The sequence below is a fragment of the Sinocyclocheilus anshuiensis genome, unplaced genomic scaffold, assembly GCF_001515605.1.
Source record: "Sinocyclocheilus anshuiensis isolate Anshui unplaced genomic scaffold, SAMN03320099.WGS_v1.1 scaffold533, whole genome shotgun sequence".
Lineage (NCBI taxonomy): Eukaryota > Metazoa > Chordata > Actinopteri > Cypriniformes > Cyprinidae > Sinocyclocheilus > Sinocyclocheilus anshuiensis.
This window is the reverse complement of record NW_015539846.1, coordinates 49,804-60,800: the sequence shown is the minus strand read 5'-3', so window position 1 is coordinate 60,800 and position 10,997 is coordinate 49,804. Positions and strand designations below refer to the sequence as shown.

Here is a 10,997-nt window from a genome sequence, read left to right as displayed (position 1 = left end):
CGTTTGACAAAAATGCCTTCGAAAATTCATTTGAGGACAGTGCAGAAAGAAAAGCATTTGCGAGATTGTTTGGGACAATTTGGATTGTCAAGCCAGCACTTATTATTTTCTTTTTGCTTTCAATAAATTGTTTTGATTAAAATGTCTTCGACACTCGATACGGTGAGCACTGAAAAAGTATGGTTCCATGTTGACTTTTAATGCAGCCTTTCCATTGCACAAAAGGTACTTTGCAGTGGAAAAGGATTCTTTAGATTATTAAAATGTTCATCACACTAAGAAAAAAATGGTTCTTTTAAGAACTGTTCACTGTTGACGAACCAGAACTGGTTCTTCTGTGGCTTCACTGCAAAGAAAGAAAAAAAAAACTTTGGAACCTTTATTTTTAAAAGTGTATTCAGCCAAATATCTATAGTTTTTTTATTCTAGAACGACTCTTTCGTGCCATTTTGATATGCAACGATCATAAAATCACAGATTTTCAGTTTGTTAGTTATTATTTTTTCAGAAAGAGAAGGTTCAGTCTGTGCTGTTATTCTAAAATATACACGTTGTTTTAAATAAAGAGATAAAAATGACATCAAAACGCGCTTATTCTAAAAAATATATATTATTACTAAAAAAATGTTCTAAAATAATTAGAAAAACACTCGACTAGAATAACTGATATTCCTGCTTCTGGCGGAAGATTTGATTATGATGATAATTAATCAGCGTAAATGTAATTAAGGCCCGTTAGCTGATCTTCAATTCTGTTTCATTTCGTTCCGTAAATAAACTCCATTCAAATAATGTATCAGTGTTTATGGTGTTCTCTGGAAAAAAAAATGTTTACACGAAAACTTACTCTTATTCTTATTCCAGCTGAAAACAGTGTTTGCATTTTGATTTAAAGAAACGTATTTAAAAAGAAGAAGAATTGATCAATACATTTTATTCTTTATTTTTTTCGTTCCAGCAGACACTAAAAACATTTAGCCCATGCATGTTATTTTTATATTTTGTAGACAATTAAATCTAAACACACGAATAAGAAAACTAGAGATTTTTTCTTCGTTCTTTCAATTACAATATGGCCCTGCATTTAATCTCAGTCTATCTGCTGGGTCTGGCTTTTTCCTAAAAAAAAATATTATATCTCATAAATACATTCATCTGTTCGTCTCATGCAAATCAAAAATTGAGAGATATAAACTCAGAATTCTGACTTTTTTCTCACAATTCCAAGTTCATATCTCACAATTATGACTTTTTTTCCCCCTCAGAATTGCCAGTATATATCTCTAAAAAGTACTGGAAATCGATGACACCGGAAGCCTCGCACATTCAAATGGCCACAAGCGCTTTTAGACTAAAAATGAGGTGGACAAACTTTATAATATAATTTATGATATACAAATATAATAAGTATAAACTTACAAAGTACTGAAAGGGAAATAGTGGGCGATGTCCCCATGCTGAACACGTTCCATGCAGTACAGTAGTACTGTCCGGCATGATGGGAACGCACGCTAGGGAAGGTGAGATTTTGCACAGTGCCTTTGGTCCAGGGCTGACTGCCTTTCACTTTGTACCAGGCATATTTCTCTATGGGAGGGTTAGCACTGCTGCTGCAGGTCAGATTGACAGCAAACCCTTCCATGATGTCTCCTTTAGGACTGATGAGGATTCTTGTGTTTTTTGGGGAGTCTGGAAACACATGTAAATATATTTTACAATACATCAAAGCATAGAATAAGTCACACCGTCATTGCTCACAAATACACGTACTGTTCAAATGTTTGGGTAAAGGTTTTGGAAAGATTTGTTTGTTTTTGAAAGAAGGCTGCATTTATTTGATCGAAAATACAGTAAAAACAGTAACACTTTGAAATATTATTTCAGTTTTTTTTTTTGTATATATTTTAAAAAGTAATTTATTCCTGTGATCAAAGCTGAATTTTCAGCATCATTACTCCAGTCTTCAGTGTCACATGATCCTTCAGAAATCATTCAAATATGCTGATTTCCTGCTCAAGAAAAATGTGTTATCAATGTTGACAACAGTTGTGCTGCTTAATATTTTGTGGAAACCATGATACAGTTTCTCAGAATTCTTTGATGAATAGAATAGAAAGAACAGCATTTATTTAAAATAGAAATATTTCATAAAATTACAAAGATCTTTACTTTCACTTTTGATCAATTTAATGTGGAAGCCTATTTCCGCCAAGGAATAAAAAAGGTAATTGTGACTTTTTATCTCACAATTCTTTGTTTTTTTTTCTCGTAATTGCACATTTATATCTTGCAATTCTGACATTTTTTTTATTTTTTGTTCTGAGAAGTTCTTAACATGTTGCTATGTGGTTGCTAGGGTATTTTAGATGATTGCTTATTTCTCACTCCAAAATAACCCACTTAGATATAGTTTGGTTCCCCTTTTCAATCATTTACAAGGTGAAATTTCAACATTTTGAAAAGAAGTAGCATACGTGTCCTACATAAACTGGACAATGTGAGGTATCAATCATGCCCATGGCCTAAACAATGTGGGATGAGTCACGTACCAAAGTTTAATACTGAATCATTTAAACACACCCCTAACCCTAAGTATGACCAATGCTAGTAGTACTAGTGATGTTTGACTTAACAAGTGAAAACAGGAAGTAAATACTCCTTTCATGGCTGAGCATCATGTGGTTTCCCGATTTGCCCTATATTTGTACACTTGATTTGAACTTTGATCTATTGGAGGGTGGCAGACAATGTGACATAATGTCCTGCCAAAATTAAAGTTATTACACAAGTACCAGCAACTGAAATAAATCTCTGCACTCACAAAGACATCAGATCAGCAACAGTGGAAACATATGTCTGATTAGGGAAATTAAAAGTTCAAATGTCTGGTGACATTTCCAAAATAGGAAATCAGGAAATGATCCTACTCACTGATAAACTGCACATCCTGCAGTTAAAAAGCTTCAATATTTAGAGATGCATGCTGAAAGGTTCTTTAGAATATCATATTCTTTAAACTAAGAAATGGTTCTTTTATTAACCGTTCACTGAAAGGTTCTTTGGGAAACCCAAAATGTTTTTCTATTGCATTGCCACAAAACCCCCACTTTGGAACCTTTATTTTTAAAAGTGTATTCAGCCAAATATCTATAGTTTTTTTATTCTAGAACGACTCTTTCGTGCCATTTTGATATGCAACGATCATAAAATCACAGATTTTCAGTTTGTTAGTTATTATTTTTTCAGAAAGAGAAGGTTCAGTCTGTGCTGTTATTCTAAAATATACACGTTGTTTTAAATAAAGAGATAAAAATGACATCAAAACGCGCTTATTCTAAAAAATATATATTATTACTAAAAAAATGTTCTAAAATAATTAGAAAAACACTCGACTAGAATAACTGATATTCCTGCTTCTGGCGGAAGATTTGATTATGATGATAATTAATCAGCGTAAATGTAATTAAGGCCCGTTAGCTGATCTTCAATTCTGTTTCATTTCGTTCCGTAAATAAACTCCATTCAAATAATGTATCAGTGTTTATGGTGTTCTCTGGAAAAAAAAATGTTTACACGAAAACTTACTCTTATTCTTATTCCAGCTGAAAACAGTGTTTGCATTTTGATTTAAAGAAACGTATTTAAAAAGAAGAAGAATTGATCAATACATTTTATTCTTGATTTTTTTCGTTCCAGCAGACACTAAAAACATTTAGCCCATGCATGTTATTTTTATATTTTGTAGACAATTAAATCTAAACACACGAATAAGAAAACTAGAGATTTTTTCTTCGTTCTTTCAATTACAATATGGCCCTGCATTTAATCTCAGTCTATCTGCTGGGTCTGGCTTTTTCCTAAAAAAAAATATTATATCTCATAAATACATTCATCTGTTCGTCTCATTAAAATCGAATGTAAAAATGAAAATTCAATCGTGTAAAACTGTGTCGAAATGGTCTTTTTAGACTAGCTACAGCAAAAGCGAGAATAACAGGCCTACGTTAAAAGAAACATGCAGCAGCTGAAAATAGTGTCCCGAAACTAAAGACTAAAAATGCTTTCTTGTTATTGTTTGTTTGCCTTTGTTACATAAACTAATCATGCAAATGTGCATCTCCTCAGATTTATTGCCTTATTGTTAAATGACAGTCAGACGATATGTTTTTATGATCTTATAATAATAATAATAATAATAATAACATTGAAAGCTTTTCTATTCAGGCCTGATTCATTTTATATTTCGAAAGAACAGAAAACATGAAAATACTGATACGTTCTATTGCAATTAACCAAATAAAATGCATGAATGATAAACAGCCTGATGTTAATGATCATAAACATCATAAACCTTCATGCATTCATTTTAATTTGCATAAAAAAGCGACTGTTCATTTGCAGTTTCTTTTTAAATACCAAGCGTTATTTATGTTTTACCATAAATCGCCGTTAAATCTCTTCTGCGTTTTAAAACGCGCGTCGCTGCAGCTGATGTTGGTATTTCACACTGATTCTATTGATTTAAAAGAAAAGAGCAGAGTCTGAATTTCCGCTGAGAGAAGCTTTACTTTCAGAATCCGGCAATTGTGCAAAAACCATAACAAAACCGGCTCAAATCACATGCTTTTTTGTGAAATCATTTATACAAGAGCTGAAAATGGCACATTCCTTCCCGAGTGTCACGTGACTGACAATGAACACGTGATGTAAATAATTCCACCTGCCAGGGATAATTAAAAAGTGTAATATATTAATCCAAATGTGTATTGTAGCTATAATTTCTAATTCCAGAGCGGCTCTTGCGTGTGATTTTGATATAAAAAGATCAGAGAATCACACAGATTGATGTTATTCCACAGCTTTTTCAGAAACATCTCTTCAGGTCAAAGTTAGATTTAATGTAAGGTGTTTTTCTGAATTCAGCAGATGAGGGCAAACACAAACATCTGATGTCTGACCACTAGATGGCGCTATAAGCACATCACGAGCTTCAGATGGACAGATTTCTGTTAGATATTTTTGTTATTATAGTTAGTTAGAGAAGGTGAATTGGGATAATCTGTGGCATTTAGTGTAATACTCTTTTTTTCACTGGTTAAAGCCTTGAAATTAGTTTTGTAGACAAATATAAGTTTTTATAAAACTAAAAGTTTAGATGTTTCTTTTTAATGTTTGAGTGTATAATGAAAAAATAGCAATGATACGAGCTCATAAAATCTTACAAAATACATTTGCTAATTGCTTTTTAAAATATATAAAAAGTAAAAAAATAAAACATATTTTGCTATACTTCAACTATACAAAAGTATTTGAATTAGCTATACACAAAATTATCAATTTTCCTTTTCAGCCTATTTGCTGTGTTAATAATTTTGCATATTTTTGGGCTGATGCAGTTCATGCAATATTAATGATTTCAGTGCTTGATTTTAAGAAAATTCTTAATGCTAAGCTAAATGATAATTCTGCTGTTTTTTTATGCATTTGTGTGTTTTTATGCATACAAATATATAGTCTTTCAAATAATATGAGCTTATAAAACCTCTTAAAATAATGTAAAAAAAATTAGCAAATTGCTGTTTTAAATACGTGTATAAAAAGAACATTATTTCAACTTTACAAATATTTAATGTGAACAGCTGTACACAAAATTATCAATTTTCCTAATAAGCCTATGCTTTGTTAATCATTTTGCATATTATTGGGCTGATGCTGTTTATGCAATTTGAAGAATAAGATTCATTTGATGTATTTTGCTTGTAGATTACACATTATTTTCAAAATGTTCAAGGAATTTCATTTGTAAAGTGGCAGTAAAAATGTATGATTATATCTAGATTATATAATTTAAATTATATGTTATTATATATAATTTATTAATTTAATAAAATCTTAAAGTGTAAATTAAACTTAAATTTATAAAATATAACTTAATAAATTATATAATAATGTATAATTTATATAAATGATATATTTTTATATGTAATTATTCGTGAAATGTAGCAATTTCTGAGTGAAAATTGTTTCTACAGTGTTACAATTGACACTCCAGTAACAAAAGACAAAATGCATGCTGTGCAAATAAAACGCATTATAACAGTCATTTATCAGCATCAGATTAACCATCAATATCTTTATCTGTTTATTAATGTGGAAAATGATGCATCTCTGTATATCCAGTGGATTATTCCAGTAATTCAGCCACTAGACAAACACACATATTTATCAAAATATGCTTTTTAAAACAAATGCTTTGACTTTCACTTTTCTGAGCCACTTAATTAATGTCTGTCTGTGTAAAGAGAGAGGAGAGTACAGTGCTAAAGTGCTGTCAGATTCGTTAGGATAATAAATGTTCCTAATGACCCCAAAGTGCAAAATCATTACAGTGACTAAAGCAGAAAATACTGTGATGAATCACAGGAACATTCATACAGCACATGCATGAAACGATTGTTCTGAAAGAGCGGGGAAAACACATGCTCAATGCAATACTAAGCCATATAATTATGCATTTAAATAATTTAATTAAATTGTTTTCTATGCATTATGGTGGGAAATGATAATTCTGCCGTTTTATTTTCTGCTTTTGGGTGTTTGATGCATAACGTGTCAATGAGCTTCAAGATTTTAGGTTCAAATGTATTTGAATGTAGAAGGAAAGGTCTTTATTTCATCATTTTAATCGTCTTGTTTTAAATGGCCTTTGTAGTGTGAACATTTAAATTTTAATACAAGTATTCCATCTTTTAAATAATATGAGCTCGTAAAAGCTTATTAAGCAATAAGCAAATTGCTATTTAAAATGTATAACATACATAAAAAATATATATAAAATATGTAAAAGCACATTATTTTAACTTTCCAAAAGTATTTCATGTGAACTAGCTGTACACAAAATTATCAGTTTTCCTGTTCATCTTATGCAGTTAATACTTTTGCATGTTATTGGGCTGATGCTGTTCATGCAATATGAATTATTTCAGTGCTTGATTTTTAAGGACATTTCTGATAATTTTTTTAATGCTAATTAGGTAAATTATAATTCTGCTGTTGTCATGCATTTGCGTGTTTGATGCATTTCAATGAATATGAAGATTTTAGGTTCAAATGTATATGAAAGTGAAAGGTCTTGTAACTTCATATATTTTGCCATTTTAATTTTGACACAAATATTCCATCTTTCAAATCATATGAGCTCATCTATTAATAAAATAAAATGAAAAGTAAATAACGGTATTTCTGTACTAGCTAATATACTGTACACAAAATTGTCATAAAAAAAACATAATTTTAATTATTGCATATTATTGGGCTCATTCATGCAATAGTAATTATTTCAATGCTTGATTTGAAGGACATTTTTGTTTATTTTTATGCTAAGTATGTAAACAATAATCCTGCTTTTGTTATGCAAGTAGGTGTTTTTTTATGCATTTGTATGTTTTTGTGCATAGAATTATTTCATGAAGCCTTTCAAATAATATGAGCTCTTAAACCTTCATAAAATAATTCGAAAAATGCTGTTTAAAATATAAAAAGCATATTATTTCAACTTTCCAAAAGTATTTAACATGAACAAGCTATACACAAAATATTATTGGGAAGATGCTGATCATGCAATATTAATGGTTTCAATGCTTGATTTTAAAGACTTTTTTTTTATGCTGAATAGGTAAATGATAATTCTGCTGTTTTAATGCATTTAGGTGTTTTTGTGCATACAAATATGTAGTCTTTCAAATAATATGAGCTCATTAAAACTCATTAAATACAATAATTTGAAAATTGCTGTTTAAAATATAAAAAGCACATTATTTCAACTTTCCAAAAGTGTGAACTGACTGTACACAAAATTGCTTGATTTGAAGGACAATTTTGTTTTTTTTTATGCCGAGTATGTAAATGATAATTCTGCTGTGTTTATGCATTTAGGTGTTTTTTATGCATTTGTGTGTTTTTATGCATACAAATGTTACATGAAGTCTTTCAAGTAATATGAGTTAAAAGCTCATAAAATAAAATAATTAAAATGCATTTTCAATACTTTCAAAAGTATTTAACATGTACTGTATGACATAGGCCTACACAAAAATATACATTTTCTTATTCAGCTTATGCTGTTAATGTTTTTGCATATTATTGGGCTGATGCTGTTTATGCAGCATTAATGATTTCAGTGCTTGATTTTAAGGACATTCTTGATTAATGTTGTGTTCTGTCACACGTTACTGATGCGCACGCTAATGGGCCCGTCCTCCGTCTGTCTCTCATCCTCTCGGTAGCTCTGCTCCAGCCGCATCTTCTCCGGGTCCGAGCCGCTCACGTCTCCATGGCAACCGTCAGTGCCGCTGGGCGGGGTCTGATTGCAAAGGGGCGGAGTCTTGGTTTTCACCACCTTGTCGAAGTACGCGAGATCCGCCACGTATTTGCCCATCGGAGAGAGAGACACGATGGGGGGGAACTCGTAGCCCCACAGGATCTCGTCGGGCAGGTAGGAGGTGCGCACCTGACAGGTGGCTGATGTGGGTTCCACTGTGGAGCTCATCATCACCAGCAGCTCGAAATCAGCCGGATCCGGATCCGTCCAGCTTCCGCCTGAGAGAGAGAAACAAACCGAATGAGTTTTTCTGCACGATATTCCCGCACTGTAAAAGTGAACACCTTTCTAGGTGAAGTCAGGTGACGATCATTGTTTTTGCAATTCCGTTTGCTGCCACTGGAGGCGCAGTATTTACAATGACAAAGGCTTCAAAACCTATTTCAATTTTCAGATGCTTATAGTGTCCATAGAGTCAAATAAATAACTAAATTATTACAAATAAAATATAAAAAAATTAAATATAAAAAACATAAAAATGAACTTGAATAAAATGAAAAAAAAAATTAATTACAATTAAATATTTAAATTTGATTAAAAATTTAAATATGGTAATAATACAAACCTTAAAAATGAAAAACATTTTTTTTTATAAATTTAAAAACAATAAAATATTTTAATTGCTAAAGTTCTTCAGGCATCACACTCTTTTAAGCCAGAGATTTTACATGACTCTTCCAGTTGTTAAGAATCCAGGATTTACTCACATGAAAATATTTTAGAGCTCGGCATAATTAGAAAAAAAAGTAATTATATGAAATAAAAAAATTTTTTTTTAAAAAATCGTTTTTTTTTTTTTTGTAAAAAAATTCAGTTCATTATAAAAATGCACATGATATTAAATAATAAATATCTTGATTTTTAGTTGTTTTATATATTTCAAAGCTTGTATTGTCCACTCAAAAATAAGAAAATTTTTTGAGTGGTTGAAAAACAACACTTTTGTTGGTGCATTTATTTATATATTTATTTTTCCAATAATGTTTAACCCTTGTGCTGTGCTGAAAATTCTTTACCTAATTTGCTATTCCTAGTCAAAAATGACTGGCCTTTTAAAAATTGCTTGTAAATATTATAATTAAATGTTGAATTCAATCTATTTGTCAGCTTGTTTTCTTTGAATTAGCACCGGTTTTGTATTTCTCTTTGGAACTGATTGATTGTAGCCCTCACTGATCTGAGCTCATGCACATCACTTTTTGAGTTAAAAATAAAACTTTGATTGTGGATAATTTTTGCACTGTTTTCTCAGAAACTGAGGACTGTGAACAGAATGAAGGATGACAGCATCCGTACCGTTGTCGGCCCATCCGCGCAGCGGGCTCTGCTCGTCGATGAAGTGGTAGAAGGTGAGCGGGAGGATGAGGAAGGGGCTCTCGCTGGCCGTGTCCACGCTGAAGGTCACGTTCTTCTGGTCCAAACGCACCGTCTCGCCCTGCTTCGGCACACATGGCTGTAAAAGCTTCCCAGTCACCTGGAAAAATCACATGCATTGCATTTGTCTTAAAACAGGGGTGTCCAAACTCAGTCCTGGAGGGCCGGTGTCCTGAAGAGGACATATATATATATATATATACACTACCGGTCAAAAGTTTAGGATCAGAACGATTTTTAATGTTTTTTAAAGGAGTGTCTTATGCTCATCAAGGTTGCATTTATTATTTATCCTTCAGAAATCATTCTAATATGCTGATTTATTATCAGTGCTGGAAACCTGTGATAGTTTTTTTCAGTATTCTTTGAGGAATAAAAAGTTAAAAAGAACAGCATTTATTTTAAATAGAAATCTTTTCTAACAATATACACTTCCGTTCAAAAGTTTGGGGTCAGTAAATTTTTCCACAGAAATAAATTACATTTTAAAGGATATTAAAATAGAAACCATTATTTTATATTGTAATAACATTTTGCAAGATTACTGTTTTTTTCTGTATTTTTGATCAAAACAATGCAGCCTTGATGAGCAGAAGAGACTTCTTTAAAACACATGATCCCAAACTTTTGACCAGTAGTATATATATTTAGATGTCACCCTTTTTTCAGTGTAGAGTCTAACTTATGAGCATCACATACAGTATGTACGTACGTGTATTTGCTCAAAAACAATTGCATCCAGAACTGAGCAACGATGGCACGTTTCAGATCTCACTGAGTTTATGTGTTCTAGTTTTAATCTGCACATTCTCTTCTGTGTTCTCTGGTTGTGTGACAAATCGATAAATAAATCATTAACTGACATCCTTGATAAAGTGATAATTCTCTCCTCCGGTTACCTGGCAGCCCAGCAGCAGACTCTTGCGCATGTTGGCGACTCGTATCATGAGACTCGGTCGGCCGTCGTGATTAGCTATTACAGCATGCTGACTGAACCGAATCGTCTCGCCACGCTTCTTCGGCCGAGCTACCTGAGAGAGAGAGAGAGAGAGAGAGAGAGAGAGAGAGAGAGAGAGAGAGAGAGAGAGAGAGAGAGAGAGAGAGAGAGAGAGAGAGAGAGAGAGAGAGAGAGAGAGAGAGAGAGAGAGAGAGAGAGGGAGAGAGAGACACACAGAGAGATAGAGACACACAGAGAGAGAGACACAGAGAGAGAGAGAGAGAGAGACACACAGAGAGAGAGAGA

The 10,997-nt window shown here is 32.2% G+C and overlaps 1 protein-coding gene across 1 annotated transcript in view; it reads right to left on the bottom strand.

Moving 5' to 3' along the window:
- Window positions 1-8,110: 8,110 nt before the first annotated feature.
- The window catches only part of LOC107684569 (ATP-sensitive inward rectifier potassium channel 10-like), a 5,216-nt gene continuing 2,329 nt past the window's right edge, over window positions 8,111-10,997 (bottom strand). The window contains exons 3-5 of the mRNA XM_016480858.1: window positions 10,654-10,785; window positions 9,677-9,854; window positions 8,111-8,598 (exon numbers count right to left, since the gene is read on the bottom strand). Coding sequence (XP_016336344.1) covers window positions 8,222-8,598; window positions 9,677-9,854; window positions 10,654-10,785 — 687 coding nt within the window. The 3' untranslated portion in view covers window positions 8,111-8,221. The remainder of the gene's footprint in view (window positions 8,599-9,676; window positions 9,855-10,653; window positions 10,786-10,997) is intronic.